The sequence below is a fragment of the Coregonus lavaretus genome (genome assembly GCF_964263955.1).
Source record: "Coregonus lavaretus genome assembly, chromosome: 5".
NCBI classification, from domain to species: Eukaryota; Metazoa; Chordata; class Actinopteri; order Salmoniformes; family Salmonidae; genus Coregonus; species Coregonus lavaretus.
In genome coordinates, this window is record NC_139992.1 from 13224687 (window position 1) to 13251422 (window position 26736).

Below are 26736 nucleotides of genomic sequence, written 5' to 3' on the forward strand. Positions count from 1 at the left end.
CCTTAATGTGCTTCTTCTTGAGCCACTCCTTTGTTGCCTTGGCCGTGTGTTTTGGGTAATTGTCATGCTGGAATACCCATCCACGACCCATTTTCAATGCCCTGGCTGAAGGAAGGAGGTTCACACCCAAGATTTGACGGTACATGGCCCCGTCCATCGTCCCTTTGATGCGGTGAAGTTGTCCTGTCCCCTTAGCAGAAAAACACCCCCAAAGCATAATGTTTCCACCTCCATGTTTGACGGTGGGGATGGTGTTCTTGGGGTCATAGGCAGCATTCCTCCTCCTCCAAACACGGCGAGTTGGGTTGATGCCAAAGAGCTCGATTTTGGTCTCATCTGTCCACAACACTTTCACCCAGTTCTCCTCTGAATCATTCAGATGTTCATTGGCAAACTTCAGACAGCCCTGTATATGTGCTTTCTTGAGCAGGGGGACCTTGCGGGCGCTGCAGGATTTCAGTCCTTCACGGCGTAGTGTGTTACCAATTGTTTTCTTGGTGACTATGGTCCCAGCTGCCTTGAGATCATTGACAAGATCCTCCCGTGTAGTTCTGGGCTGATTCCTCACCGTTCTCATGTTCATTGCAACTCCACGAGGTGAGATCTTGCATGGAGCCCCAGGCCGAGGAAGATTGACAGTTATTTTGTGTTTCTTCCATTTGCGAATAATCGCACCAACTGTTGTCACCTTCTCACCAAGCTGCTTAGCGATGGTTTTGTAGCCCATTCCAGCCTTGTGTAGGTCTACAATCTTGTCCCTGACATCCTTGGAGAGCTCTTTGGTCTTGGCCATGGTGGAGAGTTTGGAATCTGATTGATTGATTGCTTCTGTGGACAGGTGTCTTTTAAACAGGTAACAAGCTGAGATTAGGAGCACTCCCTCCTAATCTCAGCTCGTTACCTGTATAAAAGACACCTGGGAGCCAGAAATCTTTCTGATTGAGAGGGGGTCAAATACTTATTTCCCTCATTAAAATGCAAATCAATTGATAACATTTTTTACATGTGTTTTTCTGGATTTTTTTGTTGTTATTCTGTCTCTCACTGTTCAAATAAACCTACCATTAAAATTATAGACTGATCATTTCTTTGTCAGTGGGCAAACGTACAAAATCAGCAGGGGATCAAATACTTTTTTCCCTCACTGTATATACTATAGGGAATAGGGTGCCATTTGGGGTGAAGATATGAGAATGTTAGAAAGGCAGCCTGTTATGGTATTGTGATTAATGAATGTTGTCTAAGGAGTGATGGATGTGATATGTCCCAGTTACCAGGAAGTGGTGTGTTTTTTGTCTGTCTAAAGTCCTGGGTCTGTGATAAGGGAAGGAAACCCCAAGTGCCAAAGCTCTGAATGAATAAAGACTATAAACATGTAAGCTCCACCAACAATGAGCTAGCCCAGCAAAACCGTAAGAGTAGTAAGCTTTCTAGTGACACCATCAGAAATAAAATGATCATATTCAGAGAAATTTACACCTTTTTATTGATATACTACAAGAGTAAAATTACAGTAAAATGGTTCTCAGGAGTGGAACGTTTTATGAAGGTATATCTATCAAATGATTAGGAGCAGCATGTCTTGTCTAGTGTGTCTTGAGATTTTTCCCTGACTCATAGTTTGTCATTTGAATGAGGCTCTTTTAGTCAAGTAATACTGGAGTTAAGTCTGCTCCAGTATTTGTCTCAGGTAGCCAGTCTAAAGAGTAGGGATGGATATTAAACTAGACCGCTAGCCCGAGCCTAGTACATTTTGAAATGTTTTCAAATTTCGCATAGCACTGATTTTAGACCAGGACTAGTAAAAATGGTGGTGTACTAGACCGGCTGGCCAGTACCCCAAATCCTTAAGTTCCATGCCTGCTAAAGAGGGACACTTTTCAGTGTTCTGTTATTGTGTTGTTTTTGTTTATCATTAACTACAAGAGTCTGTTTTCATCTTTGAACATCATTATAAACAGGTGAATTCACTTCACTATGTACAGTACATTTTTATAAATTCACAAAAATAAAATGTATATTTTGCCATACAGCATTTCAACAATGTGTTTTGTTAACACTGGTCCTGGTTTGACCTCCGGATTTTGAGAAGTGTCTCGGTTGGAGTGCTAACTCTGGTCAGTACATACTGTAAGATCACACAGACAGGGTTCGACAATAACTAACTACATACAGTAGGGCTCAGCAAGTAAAATACACTCAATCACCATTCACCACATCTTAATACTTTGCTTTGATTTACAAATGTATTTAAAAAAAATAAAACATTCCACAATAGGGGCATACAAGTCTCTTGAGAGGGAAATAGTCTGAAGTCAGTCACCATACTACATCTTGGTGCTCTTCTCTGTTGTGTTCAAGTACATAGTGTCGTCCGTCTGGTCCATGTGGTCTGTCTGGTCCTTCTTCAGGCCATCTTCATCCTCATTGACTGTCTTGTCTGGGAACAGCTTGTCTAGCTCATCTGGGTCTACGTAGGTGTAGAAGTAAGCCATGATGGAGAAGATGATGCAAACTGCCACCAGGAGGCCAGCGAACAGCAGGAACTCCATCCACTGGGAATGTCAGAATCAATGTTAAACACATTTAACACTGGGGACTATGGTCATTATTTGATAGCCATATTTATTATCCTGGTGTACTCACCACTCAAGCTTGAGAGAGAAAGTGAACAAGACCTTATTATTGTTGTGATTTGGTTCCCTCTAGTGGACTACTGCAGACACTGTTCTGTTTGACTGTTTTTAACTGCTTTATAAGGTCTATGGGTTCAATGGTGCACTAACAATGTTTCCTAAAAGGCACAGTAAAAACCAAGCAGTCTTCTACCACTGGACTGGGACTTACCTGATTCAGACCTGCCCCCTCTGCTACGATCAGCACGATGACATTGCCAAAGGCTACAGTCAGCAGCCAGCCGGCCTGCAGCACTGACTTCATGTTGGCTGGGGCCTGTATTGAACATATACCTAGATATTGTTTATCATTGGCAGGGAAAAGCAGGGACAACAGATCACATGTTCTGTACTCAAACCTGATCTCCTTGTAGAGGCTGAAGTCCTAATAATCAACCCCTAGCCGTCTATACCCCCTAGGTACTTCTTGTAGATCTGAAAGGTTTCTGGTTGGTATAAGCTAGGTGTTCATCATACTGGACCAATTCTTTCAGATCTACAGAGGTGCCTATGTAGGCATTTGAGGTTTATTAGTCAATACTCAACCAATATTCAATCAATAATCACTGCTGACCTGTGAGTAGGATAACTACTGACCTGTGAGTAGGATAACTACTGACCTGTGACTAGAAGAACTACTGACCTGTGACTAGGAGAACTACTGACCTGTGAGTAGGAGAACTACTGACCTGTGAGTAGGATAACTACTGAACTGTGAGTAGGATAACTACTGAACTGTGAGTAGGAGAACTCGAGGCCTGTGAGTAGGAGAACTACTGACCTGTGAGTAGGAGAACTACTGAACTGTGAGTAGGGGAACTACTGAACTGTGAGTAGGAGAACTACTAACCTGTGAGTAGGAGAACTCGAGGCCTGTGAGTAGGAGAACTACTGACCTGTGAGTAGGAGAACTCGAGGCCTGTGACTAGAAGAACTACTGACCTGTGACTAGAAGAACTACTGACCTGTGAGTAGGAGAACTACTGACCTGTGAGTAGGAGAACTACTGACCTGTGAGTAGGAGAACTACTGAACTGTGAGTAGGAGAACTACTGAACTGTGAGTAGGAGAACTACTGAACTGTGAGTAGGAGAACTCGAGGCCTATGAGTAGGAGAACTACTGACCTGTGAGTAGGAGAACTACTGACCTGTGAGTAGGAGAACTACTGAACTGTGAGTAGGAGAACTCGAGGCCTGTGAGTAGGAGAACTACTGACCTGTGAGTAGGAGAACTCAAGGCCTGTGACTAGAAGAACTACTGAACTGTGAGTAGGATAACTACTGACCTGTGAGTAGGAGAACTCGAGGCCTGTGAATAGGAGAACTACTGACCTGTGAGTAGGAGAACTCGAGGCCTGTGAGTAGGAGAACTACTGACCTGTGAGTAGGAGAACTCGAGGCCTGTGATGGAGAACATGACTTCTCCTGCTGTCATCAGGACGTACTGGGGGATCTGCCAGGCTATGTGAACGTTGTTGGCCTTCACAAATAAAATCAAAAATTATTTAATCACATGCTTGGTAAACAACAGATGTAGACTAACAGTGAAATGCTTACTTATGGGCCCTTCCCAACAATACAGAGAGAAAAAAAATAATAATGACCTTCACATCCTCCATCTTCTGGGGAATGATCTCTCCAGGGCCCTGGAAAAAAGTAAAGGAGGTTGTGAGTACTGTCTGCCAGAGCAGGCACTGACGATGCGAGCAATGCCAAGGTCATGGGTTCAATTCCCGCAGGGATCACATACACTTACTAAAGGTAACTTACTAGGTAGCTAGTACTGTGCTAGTCCAGGTATTTATACTGCCAATGTGGTTTCAGGCCGTAGCAGGCAGCACTTAATAGTACCTACAGTATGGTATTTTGTGGTCTCATGTAAAGCCACTGGGCTGACTCACCCCTTTGAGAATGACGGTGTACGAGGCTCCATAGTCAAGCAGGCCCAGGTTGATGGAGAAATCCTGTGAGCCTGATGTACACCTCACGTTTCTGTACCTGTGAGAGATGGCGTAAGTGAAGGATTTAGAGAGGGCAGAGGTAAAAGAGATCTGTACTGACTGTATCAGTGGAGGCTGCTGAGGGGAGGACGGCTCATAATAATGGCTGGAACGAAGCAAATGGAATGGCATCAAACACATGGAAACCATGATTTCATTCCAATTATTCCGCTCCAGCCATTACCACGAGCCCGTCCGCCCCAATTAAGGTGTCACCAGCCTCCTGTGGACTGTATCTATTTCTGATGTATTACTATATCCATCAGATGTTCAATGTTAGAAAATTATTATTGAATGCTTTGTCAGTGGACTAGGAAGAGACACTATACTATTTTAAGATGAACTGCAATGGAACAGAAATATGACCACTCGCGACTCATACTCACTCGTTTCTTTCCACACTCTTATTGGGAGATATGCCATAGTCAGCGGGTATGTAAAAGTCCACACCACCCACTGTTACGTTCACAGCCTCGCTCCGCGTGTTTATGAACCTGTTAGAGCAATATTTGAATCTTTACAGTATATTCATTAAACTAACTGAAGTCAGTCTGTCCGATGGAGTCTTATTCTGTCTCCCATTTCAATACAAACATAAACACATAATTACCTCAAGTATGCTAACATTTTTTCACTTTTAAGTATGTTGTCTGTCACCTATATTATAAAAAATAAAAAAAAAGATAGAAAACAGAAACAGATTATTGCAAATACAGAAATGATTTCTGTAGTGACTGAAAGTACAGAACTGTAAGATTATAATGTGAACTTCTGACTCACTAGTTGACACACTATTCCCGAGGTTTTGCTGTGCAGGATGAGACTGTAGGCTTTCAGCTCTGTGAAGGTCTCTCTACACTCATGAAAGTGTCCATTGTGATTGATCCCCACAGTGATGGTCTTGTTGTGTCCCCCCAGTTCAAGATGCTGATATGCTTGAGGATCCTGATAGACATAGAGGCATGTTTATTCATTGTATTGACAGGGTTCATGTTCAGCGCTAATCAGACCTGGGTTCAAATACTATTTGAAGTTATTTCAAATACTTCAACTGGGCTTGTTCAAGCTTTCCTGGCACAATGGAACCAATAAAAAAGTCGCAAAACGGCAAACTCCGCCCATCTAGCACTCCAGGCAGGCTAAAGCAAACTAAAGGGATTTTAAAGATTTCAAATAGTATTTGAACCCAGGTCTGGCTGTAATAGCTTTAGAACAATGGACCTATTGACCTCAGAACACACTCCTATCTGTTGCCTTGAGATGTAGCTGTAGACTCCTATGACGTCAGACTATGGAGCATCTATGGAGTCTGCAGCCATGTCTCAGGGCAATCCTATCTGGTAGGTAGGTCTGCTTTCTATGAGGTCAGGGTTAATAAACACACAGCATTATTAGCATAGCAGAGTTAAGTTAAAACTCCCCAGCCCAGTTTACCTCATAGGATTTGATGGATTGTGAGAATAGGTTACTCCCGGGGATGCTTAGTTTGACGTCACTGTCAGCCAGGTTGTAGACCTGTAGCAGACACTGTCCTTTAGGCGCAGGCTCCACCACCGTTTTCTAGCAGAGGAATAGAGAGAGGGGACATCAGAGGACAATAGAGGACAGGTGACTGTCTCTGTTACAAAGGTGGCAATCCAGGTTGTCTTTTTTTTTCTTATGTTGCATCTCAGGAGTTTGCTAGAACATATGAATGTTGTTCCTGCTACACTAAACACTTCTCCAGGCATTGTGAGATCTGGCCATCTGTGCAGCAAAGATGACCTGGAGTGTCGCCTAAGAAAGTAAAGTGACCCAGAGATCAGAAGAGGCTGGTGGGAGGAGCTCTAGGAGGATGGGCTCATTGTAATGACTGGAATGGAATAAATGGAACGGAGTCAAACGTGGTTTCCATATGTTTGATGCGTTTGATACATTTACATTTTAGCAGACGCTCTTATCCAGAGCGACTTACAGGAGCAATTAGGGTTAAGTGCCTTGCTCAAGGGCACATCAACAGATTTTTCACCTAGTCGGCTTGGGGATTAGAACCAGCGACCTTTCGGTTACTGGCACAACGCTCTTAACCACTAAGCTACCTGCCGCCGGTTCCATTTATCCCATTCCAGCCATTACAATAATCTTATAGCTCCTCCCACCAGCCTCCTCTATCAGAGATGCTGTGTCTTACCATGACGTTGACCTCCACCAAGGTGGCAGCACCGAAGGCCAGCGCTGCAAAGATCATACCAACAGCCATCTTCTTCAGCGGCCTAAGGGGAGATGGAGACGGCATCAGGCATTCTGTCTCTAAACCACACACCTATGGACTCCAATAAGACAACTTGACGGTCAACGCCCATCGGTCAATATTGTCCCTACTACACAGAACTACACAGTAGCTACTACACAATAACAACGGTTTCCATTCTTAGAAATGATTCATGTGGTCAATTGTTTTCTCTTTCTGTAGGAGTACATAAGATGTTTGCATAACATTGTTTCCACGTATCTTCCATTCATCTCGATGACGTGATAAGATCACAAGTTACGGTAGAAAAACAGCTACAAATGTTTTCTTTATGACCAAGAGGCGCATGAAAAATTATGTCTAACCCACATGATGCTTGTTCTTGCACCATTCCTTACTCCATTAGTTTCCTCATGAATAGTGACTGTTGAAGGCTATAGTGGCTGCCGTCAGCTAAAGCTCCAGCTCGTTTAGAGACGGGCTGTGTCTGAAAATGTCACTATCCGTCAAACCCTTTCTTCCTCTGTCCTTGTTTCCACAATTCCTCTTGAAGCTCATTGGAAGAGAGGATCCAAGAGCCGAGGTCCAAGCTCCCTCCGGTATCCTCATCCAATGAGCTTTGAGACAAAGTGAGGAAATAAGGACAGAGGAGGCAAGGATTTGACAGCTACATAGTAACGTTTTCAGACACAGCCATGGTCCACTCACGTGAGATTGATCCTGCAAAGGCCTATGAGTGGGTACACAACCATGTCAAAGATAGGCACAAACATGAGGATCAGCAGAGCGTTTAACATCTGAAAGAACAAGGAAGAACAAAACACAGGAAACATACCTTCTGATGATTCAATATAAAATCACAAAAAAATACCATAAAAACATATAGGTTGCTGCAGCAAACTGAGAAAAGACACTAGTAAATATTCTTGCTAAATGTATTTAGTCAATAACGAGATAGCATTATGGTGATAATCTCCATTATAAAAGGGTTCAGGAGAGAACAGGGGTGATCTTACTCAAGGCCATGATAGAGAGAACCTATGGTTACAGTTACAGTATAAACATCATCTGCAGGAGTAATGCATTGTGTAATGTCAGGAAGAGTGTAAGGAGCTGCAGGCACCTGCATTTGATCAGGCTTCAGGACGAATGTTGATCCCTGTAACATAGAGACAGATTCCAAACAAGATCTCCAGACAGATTCCAAACAAGATCTCTATTTCAGATTACAGTCAACGATAGTAAAACATTGCAAAATACTATGAAATCATAAATGTTGTACACTTTTACCACAGTTGTAGAGCACATTGTTACACCGTTTCAAAAGCTAGAAAAGGAAAGGAACTAATACCACTGTTGTAATGTACTGTACATTGAAAGAAAGACAAAGGAACTTACGAAGGCCATGTTCATCCGGGTTGCCTGGAGAGTCCAGCGGGATCCCTACAGTACCACATAACAAAGGAGACTAAATGTTATCACTGGCCCATTCACTGTATTCTATGGCACTGGATAGCTGGTTCACCATCACCATTCGCTTCAATAGCATAATCAGACCTGTTCTTGCCTATAAACAACATACATTCGGTTCATTTAAAACTATGATGGAGGTTTTTGTTCTTGTTAGTTTTAATCACAGTGTTTTATCAGAGGAATGTGCCCAGGGAGTCTGGGTTAGGGAAGGTTGGATGGATGTGGTTTTGGGGTTTGCAGTTTTGCAGTTTTCCTTAATCAGTTGGTATTGTGGAGTTGTTTGGTCGTTGGCCAGAGGAGAGGAGATGAGAAGAGATGAGAAGAGAGGAGATGAGAGGAGATGAGAGGAGAGGAGAGGAGAGGAGAGGAGAGGAGAGGAGACACCAGAACAATGCCCACACCCGTCGCTATGGGCGGGCCATAGGGGGCCGGGCCTGCCCCCAAAAATGCTTGTGCCCCCCCCACTTGAGGCACAGATCTCTTAAAAAAATTACTTCCATTTTATATTATAATAGTTGCTAATTTTGTGTTGCATTCTTTATCATTAAAACATAAAAAATATAAAGAAACAATGGTGTGATTTTGTTTGATTGATGGGAATCTACACTGCAACAGCCTATCACAGCCTTAATAAAAAGAAAGTTAGGCTACGTACGTGACGTAGCCTACATCAGTGTAGCCGCTCAACAGTTACCGCGCATTTTTGAAAGCTGGATGAGTTTACTCGCTTCGCTTCAGTTCGTCATGGATATCCGTAAGTGGTTGAAAAGCCCACCAACAGTCTCCTCTGCCAAATTGGATACGACACCGACGCCTCCTGATGTTGTAGTTGGAGAAGGAGACCCTGGACGACAGTCTGAGCCTGATGCTAGTAGCTCCGTGGAGTCCGACCCTGGGCCTGGCAGGACCTGCAGGTCAAGTGCAACCGCGACTGGGGCAGCATTTGGGCCACAACTACCTGTTGAATCAGTGGGTGTGAGTGACCTCGGCATGGACAAACCCAAACAGGTTGTGTTGAGGAAATATCCAGTCAAAATGTTTGGTTAAAAAAAACGATCATTTCCCTCTAGCTGGTATTTGAACAGGGACTGGCTTGACACCTCGGTGGAAAAGGACTCTGCATTTTGTTATGCATGCAGGAAATTCAAATCTGTATCATCGGACGCGACCTTCTCCATTAAGGGATTTAATGATTGGAAACATGCAATTGGAACAGGCAAGGGCTTAAATAAGCATGCAGCTTCAAAAGAACATTTAGCCTGTGAAGCAATGTGGAGAGATTCAGAAAAACGTAGAGAGACAGGAAAATAGATTTCCACTCTCTTAAATTCAGAGCAACTGGCTCACAACAGATACTACATGTCAGCTGTAATTGATATGCTGGAGTTTTTAGTGGTGAATCAATTGCCGTTACGTGGAGATAATGCTGGTTTTGCCAGTGTGCTAGATGATAATAGCTCAATGGGGCTGTTTTTGTCTCTCTTTGAGTACACCATGCGCAACGATCCCGAACTGACACGGATTACAAAAACAATCCCACAGAATGCACGCTATACCAGCCCACAGATACAAAACGAGATTATCTAAATGATGAGCAAACTCGTGACAGAGGAGATAGTGAGACAAGTCGGCGATAGCTGGTATTCAATTATAGTGGATGGCACACGGGATCCTTTAGGCCAAGAAAACATATCTGTAGTTGTGCGTTTTGTTGACAAAAACTATGGTCTGTGTGAGCGCCTCTTGGTAATGGCCACATCTGAGAAAGGTGATGCAGAGGCTCTGACAGGTGTCATCATTGATGAGCTCACCAGCGCCGGACTCAGCACGGACAAAATCCTGAGTCAAGTTTATGATGACACATCACTCATGTCTGGCAGGCATGGTGGTGTGCAGGAATTGCTCCAAAACAAGCTGGATCGTAACATACCATATATTCACTGCTTTAATCACCAACTTCATCTGGTTGTGATTCATGCCATGTCCAGTGAAGCAGCTGTCAATGATTTTTTGGGAGTTGCAACATGCTGTACAACTTTATCAGGAAGCCAACCGTGGCAATTCTGTACAAAGGCGATACCCTGAAACGTCTCTTGGACCAGAGATGGACTGGCCACTTGGCAACGGTCAAAGTTGTGGTGAAGAGTTTTCACGACATATCCACATTACTGACCGAGGTGGAAAACACACGAGGCCTTGGAGCGGAGGTGCGCGTCGAGGCTACGGGGCTGCTTTGTGCCATTACGCAGCGCAGTTTTCTTTTCATTGCGCACCTTGTTATGAAACTGTTGTCACTTTTCGAGCCGCCTAACAGACTACTACAGGCCGAAGATATGGACTTGTTCCCTGTGGTGACACTAGTGAACAGCGCTTCTGACTGCGTGAAGACACTGCGCACAGAAAACGAGTTTTCTGCACTGTGGGATCTCTGCGCTCCTCCAGCATCGGCCACCGAGGCTGTGCCGGTGACCGACCCTGGTCCAAGCAAGAGAAGACGCACAATTAATAAGAACCTCCGCAGATTTGCAGTTGAAGAAACAGTTGGTCAGCCACAAAGTGACATAGATGAAAAGACTGAGTTCATGAGATTGTTTTACAGTGTTATCGATGCTGTGCAAGGAGAGATGAATGCGCGTTTTGGAGAGCGCTGTAGCGAGCTCATTGGCGCACTGGCTGCTTTGAACCCAGAGGCCGAGGATAATTTCCTGGACCCATCAAAGGTAACCCCTCTCCTGGTATTAGCTGGAACTGATGTGGTTGAATCTGAATATACTGTGGCTCGTGAGTTCCTGGTGAAGAAAATGACTGACACTCCGGTTCCCCCCGAAGATGGAAAATGGACAATAGCCAACATCCTCAGCACATTCAACTGTGCACTCCAGGCTATGCCGACTGTTCTCACAGCCTACACACTTGCCCTAACTTTAGGAGCTTCCACAGCAATGTGTGAAAACTCATTTTCCACGCTCAAAAGCGTCTTCTCAGAGCATCGGCGCAGTATGCTGCACAGACGCAAGGCCCAGCTGATTCAGCTTGCTTTTGAAAAGGACCTCACTCACAAGTTTAAGTCCGAGTGGAAGGATACTTTGATGAGGAGGTTCTGCTCGGAGAAACGCCGCCTCCCGCTGTACTGACAGGAGGGACTGGAGAGAGGACAGCGCTGCCTCCACTCAAAGTACCGGTAGGTTCAAAGTCTCTCTGTGTGTGTGTACAGTGAGGGAAAAAAGTATTTGATCCCCTGCTGATTTTGTACGTTTGCCCATTCACAATGAAATGATCAGTCTATAATTTTTAAGGTAGGTTTATTTGAACAGTGAGAGACAGAATAACAACAAAAAAATCAAGAAAAACGCATGTAAGAAATGTTATAAATTGATTTGCATTTTAATTAGGGAAATAAGTATTTGACCCCCTCTCAATCAGAAAGATTTCTGGCTCCTAGGTGTCTTTTATACAGGTAACGAGCTGAGATTAGGAGCTCGATCTTAAAGGGAGTGCTCCTAATCTCAGCTTGTTACCTGTATAAAAGACACCTGTCCACAGAAGCAATCAATCAATCAGATTCCAAACTCTCCACCATGGCCAAGACCAAAGAGCTCTCCAAGGATGTCAGGGACAAGATTGTAGACCTACACAAGGCTGGAATGGGCTACAAGACCATCGCCAAGCAGCTTGGTGAGAAGATGACAACAGTTGGTGCGATTATTCGCAAATGGAAGAAACACAAAATAACTGTCAATCTTCCTCGGCCTGGGGCTCCATGCAAGATCTCACCTCGTGGAGTTGCAATGAACATGAGAACGGTGAGGAATCAGCCCAGAACTACACGGGAGGATCTTGTCAATGATCTCAAGGCAGCTGGGACCATAGTCACCAAGAAAACAATTGGTAACACACTACGCCGTGAAGGACTGAAATCCTGCAGCGCCCGCAAGGTCCCCCTGCTCAAGAAAGCACATATACAGGCCCGTTGAGTTTGCCAATGAACATCTGAATGATTCAGAGGAGAACTGGGTGAAAGTGTTGTGGTCAGATGAGACCAAAATCGAGCTCTTTGGCATCAACTCAACTCGCCGTGTTTGGAGGAGGAGGAATGCTGCCTATGACCCCAAGAACACCATACCCACCGTCAAACATGGATGTGGAAACATTATACTTTGGGGGTGTTTTTCTGCTAAGGGGACAGGACAACTTCACCACATCAAAGGGACAATGGACGGGGCCATGTACCATCAAATCTTGGGTGAGAACCTCCTTCCCTCAGCCAGGGCATTGAAAATGGGTCGTGGATGGTATTCCAGCATGACAATGACCCAAAACACACGGCCAAGGCAACAAAGGAGTGGCTCAAGAAGAAGCACATTAAGGTCCTGGAGTGGCCTAGCCAGTCTCCTTAATCCCATAGAAAATCTGTGGAGGGAGCTGAAGGTTCGAGTTGCCAAACGTCAGCCTCGAAACCTTAATGACTTGGAGAAGATCTGCAAAGAGGAGTGGGACAAAATCCCTCCTGAGATGTGTGCAAACCTGGTGGCCAACTACAAAAAACGTCTGACCTCTGTGATTGCCAACAAGGGTTTTGCCACCAAGTACTAAGTCATATTTTGCAGAGGGGTCAAATACTTATTTCCCTCATTAAAATGCAAATCAATTTATAACATTTTTGATATGCGTTTTTCTGGATTGTGTTGTTGTTATTCTGTCTCTCACTGTTCAAATAAACCTACCATTAAAATTATAGACTGATAATTTCTTTGTCAGTGGGCAAACGTACAAAATCAGCAGGGGATCAAATACTTTTTTCCCTCACTGTATATGCGTGCGTGTGTGTGTGTGTGTCTCATGGCAATGCATATCCCTCTGTTGACTGCTTTAAAATGCAATGTATGAGAGATGCTTCTGCTGTTACATCTAATATGTTGTATAGTCAAGTGTTTTATGGATATTCATAACATTGCTTCTATGTAATGTGGTGTAGGCTATAGGCTACCTTGTCATATTGCTGTTGGTTATGTTTAATGTGATTATAACGTGCTGCGCAAATAGAGTATATGATTATTATAAATATACGTACTGTAGGCTAATAATAATTGTACCCTGCCCTCCCATGCATTTCATATGCCACCCTTAAGACTGAGGTCTGGCGACGGGTCTGACAATGCCTCGAGACCAAGCAGTGAGGCAAGCTGAACTTGGGGTCCCAGAGGGCAAACCTGGTTGAAATAATGTCATTACAAAAAGTAAAGGGTTGTAATCTGGATGAAATAATGACATTTAAAAATGTAAAGGGTCGTAATATGGTTGAAATAATGTCATTAAAAAAAGTAAAGGGTTGTAATCTGGTTTAAATTATGTCATTTCAAACCGTTTTGTCTTTACTTGGTCCATATCTACTGTATTGTCCTGAATCGCAGGTTTCGGAACCATGAAAGGTATTGCTTAGGGGCTTTTTAACAGCTAGGGTGGTGGTCACTGTTCTATTGAGGAAGGTCCTAGCTGGTTAGGGTTAGGGTAAGCATTGGGTCCTTACCTGCTGGTCAAACAAAGCCCAGAACATGGGCAGAGGGATGTAGAGCACCAGAACCCTCAGGACCATCTTAATCTCATGGATCAGACGTCTCTGTAGAGAAACATATAAGAGAACATACAGTACGGGTCCATTTCACGAGAGACTTCTTCATACAGTTGAAGTCGGAAGATTACATACACTTAGGTTGGAGTCATTAAAACTAGTTTTTCAACCACTCCACAAATTTCTTGTTAACAAACTATAGTTGGTTAGGACATCTACTTTGTGCATGACACAAGTAATTTTTCCAACAATTGTGTACAGACAGATTATTTCACTTATAATTCACTGTATCACAATTCCAGTGGGTCAGAAGTTTACATACACTAAGTTGACTGTGCCTTTAAACAGCTTGGAAAAGTCCAGAAAATGATGTCATGGCTTTAGAAGCTTCTGATAGGCTAATTGACATCATTTGAGTCAATTGGAGGTGTACCTGTGGATGTATGTCAAGGCCTACCTTCAAACTCAGTGCCTCTTTGCTTGACATGGGAAAATCAAAAGAAATCAGCCAAGACCTCAGAAAGAAAATTGTAGACCTCCACAAGTCTGGTTCATCCTTGGGAGCAATTTCCAAACACCTGAAGGTACCACGTTCATCTGTACAAACAATAGTATGCAAGTATAAACACCATGGGACCACGCAGCCGTCATACCGCTCAGGAAGGAGACGCGTTCTGTCTCCTAGAGATGAACGTACTTTGGTGCGAAAAGTGCAAATCAATCCCAGAACAACAGTAAAGGACCTTGTGAAGATGCTGGAGGAAACAGGTACAAAAGTATCTATATCCACAGTAAAATGAGTCCTATATCAACATAACCTGAAAGGCCGCTCAGCAAGGAAGAAGCCACTGCTCCAAAACCGCCATAAAAAAGCAAGACTACGGTTTGCAACTGCACATTGGGACAAAGATTGTACTTTTTGGAGAAATGTCCTCTGGTTTGATGAAACAAAAATATAACTGTTTGGCCATAATGACCATCGTTATGTTTGGAGGAAAAAGGGGAATGCTTGCCAGCCGAAGAACACCATCCCAACCGTGAAGCACGGGGGTGGCAGCATCATGCTGTGGGGGTGCTTTGCTGCAGGAGGGACTGGTGCACTTCACAAAATAGATGGCATCATGAGGAAGGAAAATTATGTGAATATATTGAAGCAACATCTCAAGACATCAGTAAGGAAGTTAAAGCTTGGTCGCAAATGGGTCTTCCAAATGGACAATGACCCCAAGCATACTTCCAAAGTTGTGGCAAAATGGCTTAAGGACAACAAAGTCAAGGTATTGGAGTGGCCATCACAAAGCCCTGACCTCAATCCTATAGAAAATGTGTGGGCAGAACTGAAAAAGCGTGTGCGAGCAAGGAGGCCTACAAACCTGACTCAGTTACACCAGCTCTGTCAGGAGGAATGGGCCAAAATTCACCCAACTTATTGTGGGAAGTTTGTGGAAGGCTACCCGAAACGTTTGACCCAAGTTAAACAATTTAAAGGCAATGCTACCAAATACTAATTGAGTGTATGTAAACTTCTGACCCACTGGGAATGTGATGAAATAAATAAAAGCTGAAATAAATAATTCTCTCTACTATTATTCTGACATTTCACATTCTTAAAATAAAGTAGTGATCCTAACTGACCTAAGACAGGGAATTTTTACTCTTCCCCTATAATGCGTAATGAGGTTGGAGAACACATGGCAAGGGATCTGAGACCATTCCTCCATACAGAATCTCTCCAGATCCTTCAGATTCCGAGGTCCACGCTGATGGACTCTCCTCTTCAGCTCATCCCACAGGTTTTATATGGGGTTTAGGTCACGGGACTGGGATGGTCATGGCAAAACCTTGATTCTGTGGTCAGTGAACCATTTCTGTGTTGATTTTGAGGTGTGCTTTGGATCATTGTCCTGCTGGAAGATCCAACCACGGCCCAGTTTAAGCTTCCTGGCAGAGGCAGTCAGGTTTTGATTTAATATCTGCTAGTACTTGATGGAGTCCATGATACCATGTATCCTAACAAGTTGTCCAGGGCCTTTGGAAGAAAAACAGCCCCACAACATCAAAGATCCACCACCATACTTCACAGTGGGGATGAGGTACTTTTCTGCATAGCTATCTTTCTGTCTCTGGTGTTTGTTTCCAAAAAGCTCTATTTTGGTCTCATCTGACTATAGAACCCGGTCCCATTGAAAGTTCCACTAACGTTTGGCAAACTGTAGGTGCTTGTGTTTGTTGTTTGATGACAGCAAAGGCTTTTTTATGGCAACCCTCCCAAACAACTTGTGGTTATGTCTGATCGTAGTTTTGGAGACTTTCTGACCCCAAGACCCAACTAACGTCTGCAATTGTCCAGCTGTGATCCTTGGAGATTTTTTGGCCACTCTAACCATCCTCCTCACTGTGTGTGGGGTCAATATAGACACGTCCTCTTCCAGGCCGATTGTTAACATCTCCAGTTGCTTTAAACTTCCTAATTATTGCCCTGATAGTGGAAATGGGTATTTTCAACCGTTAAGCTATTTTCTTATAGCCATTTCCTGATTTGTGCAGCTCAACAACCTTTTGTCGCACATCATTACTGTATTCTCAGGTCTTTCCCATTGTGATGGATGACTATGGGAACTTGGCCAGTGTGTCACCTCATATTTATACCCAAGTGAAACAGGAAGTCCTAATCACTCAGGTGATAATTGTGGCACAAATGTTTAGGAGAACATTTTTTATTTCATTTCTTTCACATTTATTTTTTTTCAATCATTTTACTTCAATTAAAGGTTCGATTTTTGTGAATATTTTGAATGAAAGACCAAGAGGATAAACGGCAAATTAAAAAGATTCACAGCCCGTTTGGCTCATATTTACCAAGGGTGCCAATATTAGTGGAAGGCACTGTACCTGTAAGCCAGATGCCTAAGACAAAATGTCAATTTTATGAAAATGTTAAGAACATTCTTATCTTTATATTATCTTATCGTATCTCAATCTGAAATATTGTTAATTGGGGAAGTTAAAAGCTCAATTAAGTCATTCTAGTCCTCACTGAAGTTAATCAAAAAAAGTTATTTCATTCTTGATAATCATACCGGATACTTCTCCTCTGCCCAGTCCAGCCAGTGTTTCCTCTTAGGATCATACTTAGAACTCATCCAGCGGTTCTTGATGGCCAACTGTAGGATGAAGCGAACAGGAGCAGTCATGGTACAGTAGTAAGCCCAGGTACAGCATTTCTCAGTTGTTTATCTTTCTATAATCTCAGAACCCAGAACCAGATCTTGAGTGTGCTAGCCAGCAATGTTAACAATCTGCCACAAGAGACTAATCTTTCTATGGAAATGTGTGACTGTTGAGCGAGAGGGAGGTGAATGACTTACCCCCAGGCACTGACACACATCCAATAAGACGTTCCCCTCAGGTGGACTCTTCTTATACATCCCACTTCCAGAGATGAACACGACTACAAAGACATAGACACATTTGAGTAGAAGTTGAGCAGAATTTGTCAATGTACTATCGCAATAATGTTATTTTTTCCTCAAAAGAGCATTGCCTAATCGCCAAACAAAATACCATCACTGTTGTCTTCAAATCAATTGGTCACATACATGTTTAGCAGATGTTATTGCGGGTGTAGCGAAATGCTTGTGTTTCTAGCTCCAACAGTGCAGTAATATCAACAATTCACAACAAGACACATAATACACACAATCTAAAAGTAAAAGAATGGAATGAAATATATAAATATTAGGACGAGCAATGTCGCAGTGGCATAGATTAAAATACAGTAGAATAGAATACAGTATATACATATGAGATGAGTAAAGCAAAAATATGTAAACATTATTAAAGTGACTAGTGTTCCATTATTAAAGTGGCCAGTGATTTCAAGTCTATGTATATAGGGCAGGCATCTTTCTGTCAGGGGGAAATGAGTTCCCTCATTGAAATCCTTTTGACATGTAAAACTGTGAATTCTAGGAGTTCCTAGAGTGGGTTTTTGACATTTCCAACCCTGGTCAAGTAAACGTGGGTGGGTTATAGTAAACTTCTTGACTAAACACTGAGTGTTGATGATGTGTGTTTTCTGGGTGTGTGACATTTGTTTAGCCCAGGAGCTAAAACCAACTAGCCAAAAGACCTACAGACTGTATTTTCATATGTCAACAACAGTTTGTATTGTTACTGTCACTCACCCACCACTAAATCAAGCACTATGTTATTATGGACAAGACCAGCAAGTAGCCAATACCAGCCATCTGTGTGTGTGTGTGTGTGTGTGTGTCTGTGTGTGTTTGTGTGTGTGTGTGTGTGTGTGTGTGTGTGTGTGTGTGTGTGTGTGTGTGTGTGTGTGTGTGTGTGTGTGTGTGTGTGTGTGTGTGTGTGTGTGTGTGTGTGTGTGTGTGTGTGTGTGTGTGTGTGTGTGTGTGTGTGTGTGTGTGTGTGTGTGTGTGTGTGTGTGTGTGTGTGTGTGTGTGTGTGTGTGTGTGTGTCTGTATGTTTATGCATGTTTGCAGTGGTGTAAAGTACTTAAGTAAAAATACTTTAAAGTACTACTTAAGTAGTTTTTTGGGGTATCTGTACTTTACTTTACTATTTATATTTTTGACAACTTTTACTTTTACTTCACTACATTCCTAAAGAAAATAATGTACATTTTCTCTGACACCCCAAAGTACTCGTTACATTTTGACAGGAAAATGGTCCAATTCACACACTTATCAAGAGAACATCCCTGGTCATCCCTACTGCCTCTGATTTGGCAGACTCACTAAACACAAATGCTTTGTTTGTAAATTATGTCTGAGTGTTGGAGTGTGCCCCTGGCTATCTGTCAATTTTTTAAACATAAGACAATTGTGCCGTCTGGTTTGCTTAATATAAGGAATTTAAAATGATTTATACTTTTACTTTTACTTTTTATACTTACAGTGCCTTGCAAAAGTATTCATCCCCCTTGGCGTTTTTCCTATTTTGTTGCATTACAACCTGTAATTTAAATGGATTTTTATTTGGATTTCATGTAACGGACATACACAAAATAGTCCAAATTGGTGAAGTGAAATGAAAAAAATTCTAAAAGATAAATAAGGTGGTGCGTATATATGAATTCACCCCCTTTGCTATGAAGCCCCTAAATAAGATCTGGTGCAACCAATTACCTTCAGAAGTCACATAATTAGTTAAATAAAGTCCACCTGTGTGCAATCTAAGTGTCACATGTATATATACACCTGTTCTGAAAGGCCCCAGAGTCTGCAACACCACTAAGCAAGGGGCACCACCAAGCAAGCGGCACCATGAAGACCAAGGAGCTCTCCAAACAGGTCAGGGACAAAATTGTGGAGAAGTACAGATCAGGGTTGGGATATAAAAAAAATATCAGAAACTTTGAACATCCCACGGAGCACCATTACATCCATTATTAAAAAATGGAAAGAATATGGCACCACAACAAACCTGCCAAGAGAGGGCCGCCCACCAAAACTCACGGACAAGGCAAGGATCAGAGAGGCAACAAAGAGACCAAAGATAACCCTGAAGGAGCTGCAAAGCTCCACAGCTGAGATTGGAGTATCTGTCCATAGGACCACTTTAAGCCGTAAACTCCACAGAGCTGGGCTTTACGGAAGAGTGGCCAGAAAAAAGCCATTGTTTGAAGAAAAAAATAAGCAAACACATTTGGTGTTCGCCGAAAGGGATGTGGGAAACTCCCCAAACATATGGAAGAAGGTACTCTGGTCAGATGAGACTAAAATTTTGCTTTTTGGCCATCAAGGAAAACGCTATGTCTGGCGCAAACCCAACACCTCTCATCATCCCAAGAACACCATCCCCACAGTGAAGCATGGTGGTGGCAGCATCATGCTGTGGGGATGTTTTTCATCAGCAGGGACTGGGAAACTGGTCAGAATTGAAGGAATGATGGATGGCGCTAAATACTGGGAAATTCTTGAGGGAAACCTGTTTCAGTCTTCCAGAGATTTGAGACTGGGACGGAGGTTCACCTTCCAGCTGTAAGGTTCTGTATGTATTTTCTTAGTCAACCTTGTGTTCTTGAACGTAGCCCTGTTTCTTTGTGTTCTTGAATGTAGCCCTGTCTTTCATTTTTGTTCATTGATTTCACCTGTGTTAGTTACTCACCTGGTCTCATCAGCTCCTTATTTAGTTCAATTCATTCTGTTTGTGCCTTGTGAGGTATTGTTCATTTTGATACTACTAAGCCTTTTCCTAGCTCGTTTGTGAGAACCAGTTATAGCCTTCAGTCCCACTTTTTGATTATCCTGCCTGTTTGCCTACCTGTGTATGACCATTGCCTGCCTGTGACCATGATTCCTGCCTTCTGCGAAGGCGAAATACACACCTTTTTCTCCCTGAGTATTCATTACACCAGCAGGACAATGACCCTAAGCATACTGCTAAAGCAACACTCGAGTGGTTTAAGGGGAAACATTTAAATGTCTTGGAATGGCCTAGTCAAAGCCCAGACCTCAATCCAATTGAGAATCTGTGGTACGACTTAAAGATTGCTGTACACCAGCGGAACCCATCCAACTTGAAGGAGCTGAAGCAGTTTTGCCTTGAAGAATGGGAAAAAATCCCAGTGGCTAGATGTGCCAAGCTTATAGAGACATACCCCAAGAGACTTGCAGCTGTAATTGCTGCAAAAGGTGGCTCAACATAGTATTGACTTTGGGGGGGTGAATAGTTATTCACGCTCAAGTTTTCTGTTTTTTTGGTCTTATTTCTTGTTTGTTTAACAAGAAAAAATATTTTTCATCTTCAAAGTGGTATGCATGTTGTGTAAATCAAATGATACAAACCCCCAAAAAATTGATTTTAATTCCAGGTTGTAAGGCAACAAAATAGGAAAAATGCCAAGTGGGGTGAATACTTTCGCAAGCCACTGTAAGTACATTTTAGCAATTCCATTTACTTTTGATACTTAAGTATATTTAAAATCAAATACTTTTAGACTTTTACTCAAGTAGTATTTTACTGGATTACTTTTACTTGAGTCATTTTCTATTAAGGTATCTTTACTTTTACTCAAGTATGAACATTTAGTACTTTTTCCACCACTGCATGTTTGTGTAACACAGTTCTGTGTTGTTTTGACTGGCGAGGCTCCATGTTTACACACATCTGTGGTCCTGCCACTAGGGTCTTTCTGATGACTGCCTCTGAATCCCATTCCTCTCGATCCATATGGGATTTATTGTTCACACTACCTCGCTAAAGCATGTGCTATTAAAACAAAATCCTGTTTTCCAACTCGAGGGGACAAATCCCCCCTGGTGTGACCCATAATGGTAGCATGCAAGGTTGTAATCTGGTAATGTAAAAATGTCATTTCAACCAGGTTTACCCACTGGGTATATTCTACTCCAAGTATGCAATAGAAACCCAGACTAGTTTCATTAGATAAGGTGTGAAGAAGCACACTCACCTAGAGCAATGACCATCAAAATGGCTGGTACTCCGAAAGCAAGAGCGTAGCAGTCACCGCCAAAACACTGCACATCTCCTGAAAGTGCAAGAACACACGCAGCAGCCATGAGCAAAGACAGAGGCCTGAGCCCTCACTGCCTTTCACCTTTGAGGTAAGGGTTAAGGTTCATGTGGACACGAACCTCTCAGTATTGGAGTGATGACTGTCGATAAGACACTCCCAGCATTGATGGACACATAGAAGATGGAGAAGAATTTCCTCCTTTCGTTCGTCTGAGGTGACAGGGGAGAAAACCCAATGATGGTGAACACTGTTTAATATCATAAATTCATTTTAATTTGATACTTTTTCATGTCAAATTAGTTGTTTTCTTCAATTTGTAGAATAATTTTTATCCCATTCTTACTTAGCTAAGCCTACATACTTCAGTAATAACAGTTATTAGATTGAGAATTTCCTCATATGTTACAGTAACAGTATTATTAGTGTGTATTTTAGACTAGACTGATATAATCTCTTACATGTTCTTCATCAAACTGATCACCTCCAAACGCTGCTACACAGGGTTTGATGCCTCCTGTACCAAAGGCTATAAGGATCAGACCCACCATAGCCAATGATCTGAGGGAGGGTGGGAGGGAGGGAGGGAGGGAGGGAGAGAGGGAGGGAGAGAGGGAGAGAGGGAGAGAGGGAGAGAGGGAGAGAGGGAGAGAGAGAGAGAGAGAGAGAGAGAGAGAGAGAGAGAGAGAGAGAGAGAGAGAGAACATTGTTGAGTATGACGTTGGTCAACATTCCTAACTCAGATGTATCAATCAATTTGTCAGACTACTCACATGTGTACGGTCGAGTCCCCCACACTCGGTATGGCCCCAACAGACTTGACGACGTGACCGAGCACATAGACAACAGAGAGGTAAACAATGGTCCTGTGGATGACATGACACACAGTAGTGACTTTCACAGTTACTTCAGCTTCTCCTCCACTAACACAAGATTCAACATAGGAACAACAACAGTGGAGGCTGGTGGAGGGAGAAATCTGAGGACAAAATGACACCAGCCTCATATATTTCCCACTGAGGGATTGGAGGCATTGACTTCTCCATCTAACTCACTTGAACTTGCCCAGCCAGGAGTCAGCGATGAGGGCCCCCAGAACAGGGGTGAAGTAGCAGAGGCTGGAGAAGGCATGGTACACTGCTGTGGACAGGTTCTGGTCCCAATGCAGGTAGTTGATGAAGTACAGCGTCAGCACCGCTTCACACAAACACAGCAGGGAAGTAAGAAGAAATAGATAAGGAAGCACCAGGGATCAGAGTTTGAAAAGTACAGTATATCATTGCTCCCTCTTGATCAGGTCTTTATTGTAAAAGAGATTGTGTTCTCAATAAATGTGATAAATAGAGTTTGGCAATATGAGAATGAAACTACACTGCCTTCTTTAGGTGTGAGATTATGTAAACAACTCCCCTGATTTTACACTACACAGCAAATTCTCCAGTGTTAAAGAAAAACAAAATGAACACTGAGAGTGTTGAGTCTGTAGACCCATATAGACACCAGAACAGTGTTAAGACTAGCTGCAAATCTGATCTGTCCCCTATACGCATTCAATTGTTAGTGCACTACTACCACATATCAGTTCAATTGGTACAGCATTCTCACTAACGGGTGCAACAAATATAGCCACTTACAAGGTATGACTCTAAATATGTTAATGAGCCAGCGATTCTTTACCCGCCCACAACATTTCTCCACAATGCACCATAATTCACAGCTCCCTCTGCTGGGATCCGTTGATTGGGTCAATACTGACTGTGAATTTATAATTATGCCCACCTGTGTGGTCTTGTTGCTGTGATATTGATTGCCATTGCCTTGCACACTGAAGAGGGGCTCATACCCCAAATGTTGGTGTGGCAATAAAAATATGTCAATTTAAGTTATTTACTGGAGTGCTGTCCTATTTCTGCTCTGTGGAATTACAGTACCATTCGAAATAAAGCAATTTTCCCACAATGAACCATCATTTACAGTAAGCTGCACTAAAACTTTTCAGTTTTTTTTTTACTGTTGATAATACCTAAAATGACCATATAAATTACAGTTTTCCGTTACAGTGTAGTTAGGAGAACCATTCTTAATTATAGGTTACCTACCTTTCATGCCATAGTAGGAGAAGCGTTCACAGAACTCATTCACCACAATGAAGGAGATGCTGACAGGGTAGTTGGTCCCACATAGTTTCTGAGGAGAAGAGAGAAAGAGAGAAAGAGAGAGAGAAAGACAAAGAGAGAGAGAGAGAGAAAGCGAAAGACAAAGAGAGCGAGAGAGAGAGAGTCATTAAAAGCTGTATGTGCTTTCTATAGTAATACATGACTCATACTAACTAGAGTCAGTTAAACAATGAATTGATGCTGCTGTCCATAATGCTTTACTACTGAGCAAGAGACAGTAAGTCTCCGTACTAAATGGCACCCTATTCCCTTACATAGGGTACTACTTTTGTCCTGGTCCATAGGGCCCTGGTCAAAAGTAGTACACTATATAGGGAATAGGGTGCCATTTGGGACACATTATAAAGAGTCATTCATTAATCATACCAGCACATTACAGATTAGACTAAAGAGCAACTGACAGGTAATTTTGACATTCATCATGGTTCAAAGAAAAGAGAAGTCAATAATAATAGTCTGAAGAAGAAAGGAAAGTTGAAATGATCAACTAAGGAGAACCCAGAAATCTTGCCAAGAATTGTCCAGTCAATATCCATTGTTTTACCTGTTCAATGCAGTCCAAAGACATGACCATGAATATATTGTGCAATAAAACATGAAAATTGAGAAATATAAAATATTACCGGTGATTTGCTTGTCTTTCCACTTTCATCAATTTCCAACTTGAGCTCTGTGAGGTAATCACAAAATAACATAATTTTAGAGGTATTGTATGCACAAGATGCATGGCCATGACTAGCCCTATAAATAGTACTCCAAATTCATGATATTCATAATAAACATATATAAGCATTTCACGGTAAAAGTCTACAGCTGTTGTATTCTGTGCATGTGACCAATAAAATTGAATTTGATAGTGTTTTTTATTTACGCTATGAAGACAATGTAAATGTCCAAATGTAAATGTTTATTATTAATATAATGAATTTGGCGTACTATTTATAGGGCTGGTTAGGACATGACATGACATACTGTATCTACATTATCTAATGCTGATCTATGGAATGAGTGAGACGTTCACTTGAGCACTATTCAATCAAGCCCGTATTTCAGTATTCACGGAGGTACAAATAAAAGTCAATTTGGCGCATCATTTTGGAAATGGTCATTATTACTCTATTACATTACTGACTATTAATAATAAAATAATAATTAATGATAGACTGCTCATTATTATTAGGCTATGGTCTAAGAGAAAACAGTGGTTGATGCTAATACCCTGTATTTCATGAGATAGCCAAATGAGCAAATAGGCAAATACAAACACTCAGTAAAATGCGCGTATTGCATCAGTTCCCTTGCAATAATGATGATGTCTGAGTAGCCTAATGACCGATGTGATGGAAAACATATTCTGAACTTTCTACTGTAAAAACCTAACACTTGCTAGGTTTCCATCCAATTGGCGACAGATTTTCAAATAAATATTATAGAATCCACGTAAAGAAAATACGCGCATTTCCCCACCAGTGTGTTTCGACCAAACAGACTTGTGGATAACAATCAGTGGGTAATGACATAGTGCACACAAAATGTACTTTTTCGTTTAAGTTTTCATGTATTTAGGGTGGCAGGTAGCTTAGTGGTTAAGAGCGTTGTGCCAGTAACCGAAAGGTCGCTGGTTCTAATCCCCGAGCTAACTAGGTGAAAAATCTGTCGATGTGTCCTTGAACAAGGCACTTAACCCTAATTGCTTTGGATAAGAGCGTCTGCTAAATGACAAAAAAGTTCAATGTGTTTCCATTGCATTTTCAACTATCGATAGTTTTGTCACAAAATGTGCGTACTCTAACAGTTTGCAGATACAGTGCGGGTAGCCTAGTCTACATTATGAGATTATGAATAAGAGCGAGAATCATTATGTCAACAGAATAAGAACCTCTATATTTATTGGAAAGGAGCATCACCGTGCACTTTCACCACCCTGTGAAGTTCATCATAATTTATTCTGTAGCGGACGGTTTCCCGAGTCGTAGTGGGAGGACCACACACCCATATCATCGTGTGACTTCAAATTTACTTCGATATTATGGTTATTATATCAATATTTGAACATAAAGTTTCCACCGCCATTTCTCGCATAATGAATTTTACCTATACAAAAAGATCCCACCATGTCGAACGAACAAATCATCTGTTGCCATTTATACAATTGTACCGAAACTACATTTTTCCATCACAGATGTCATGATGCTATGACTTTACTTGCATAAAAACTGTGGATGGAAACGTGGTTACTAAAGGAAAAATGTCAAACGCTACACATACAGTATTTCAGCATTTCTATAAATCGAGCACATATGTTAGCAATTTGCCTAGATCCATCCTGTGAAAACATTGAATGCATACATTTTTATCACGACAGTCTGAGAGTTGTAGACAGAGCTATCCACGCGTCATTTTTGTCAATTGTCACATTACCAAAAGTGGAAAACTATTGATAACGTTTGTGCATAAAACTCTTTCCTTCAATAATCCACGGTCATGCATAAAAAAAAAACATCTTCCAAATACTTTCTTTTTCCAAAAGTCTATGCATGTATTACCCTTTCGTTTCCCCATTTCTTGTGTATTTTCTGGAGTGTTTTTGGCAGACTAGTGTCGCAACGGTCGGTGGACCTCTTGAAGTGCGTCCAAGTCCGTCCCTCCCTTGTCTGTCTGCGACTGTGAGCGAAGCAATGGAAACGCAACTCTCTTATAACATATGTTCAACCCGTTAGTTAATCTTCCACTCCAGATCCATGAATTTGTGACTTCAACTTCAAGGATTTTTCAGTGCAGATCTGATCCTGTCACGAAGTCAGTTGAATAGCGGATCTTACTTTACAGAGAGCAGTGGCGAATGGGAATCCGCCTGTGAACCAGACTCTTTGCATGCACAATAGAGTTCTTGTTTGGGGGGTTTTAACCCGCAAACCTGGGCGTGGAATGCCTGTTGAAATTAGCCTGACGTGATCATAGCCTGTGAGTCCCATGAGTCCCATTGATGGATAGTAACAGTACGTGTTGCTCATGCAGAGTAGGGTACCTTATGAATTGGACAATTTCCATATGTTCTGGCACTTTTAACTGGGACAAGTTATGCATTTCTGGGGTTGTTCAAAAAG

General features: G+C 42.2%; 1 protein-coding gene across 1 annotated transcript; it reads right to left on the minus strand.

Moving 5' to 3' along the window:
- Positions 1-2327: 2327 nt before the first annotated feature.
- LOC311128922 (solute carrier family 15 member 2-like) lies at positions 2328-26191 on the minus strand (the record flags this gene model as incomplete). The annotated part of the gene is made up of 24 exons (XM_084161157.1): positions 2328-2555; positions 2848-2952; positions 4055-4156; positions 4281-4322; positions 4578-4674; positions 5063-5170; positions 5287-5333; positions 5457-5621; positions 6111-6236; positions 6847-6928; positions 7615-7703; positions 8030-8065; positions 8305-8349; positions 13907-13996; positions 17029-17112; positions 17317-17399; positions 21390-21467; positions 21574-21664; positions 21914-22013; positions 22226-22318; positions 22508-22649; positions 23552-23639; positions 24253-24299; positions 26176-26191. The coding sequence occupies 24 exons, from the start codon at positions 26189-26191 to the stop codon at positions 2328-2330; spliced, it is 2184 nt and encodes a 727-aa protein (XP_084017283.1).
- Positions 26192-26736: the final 545 nt, after the last annotated feature.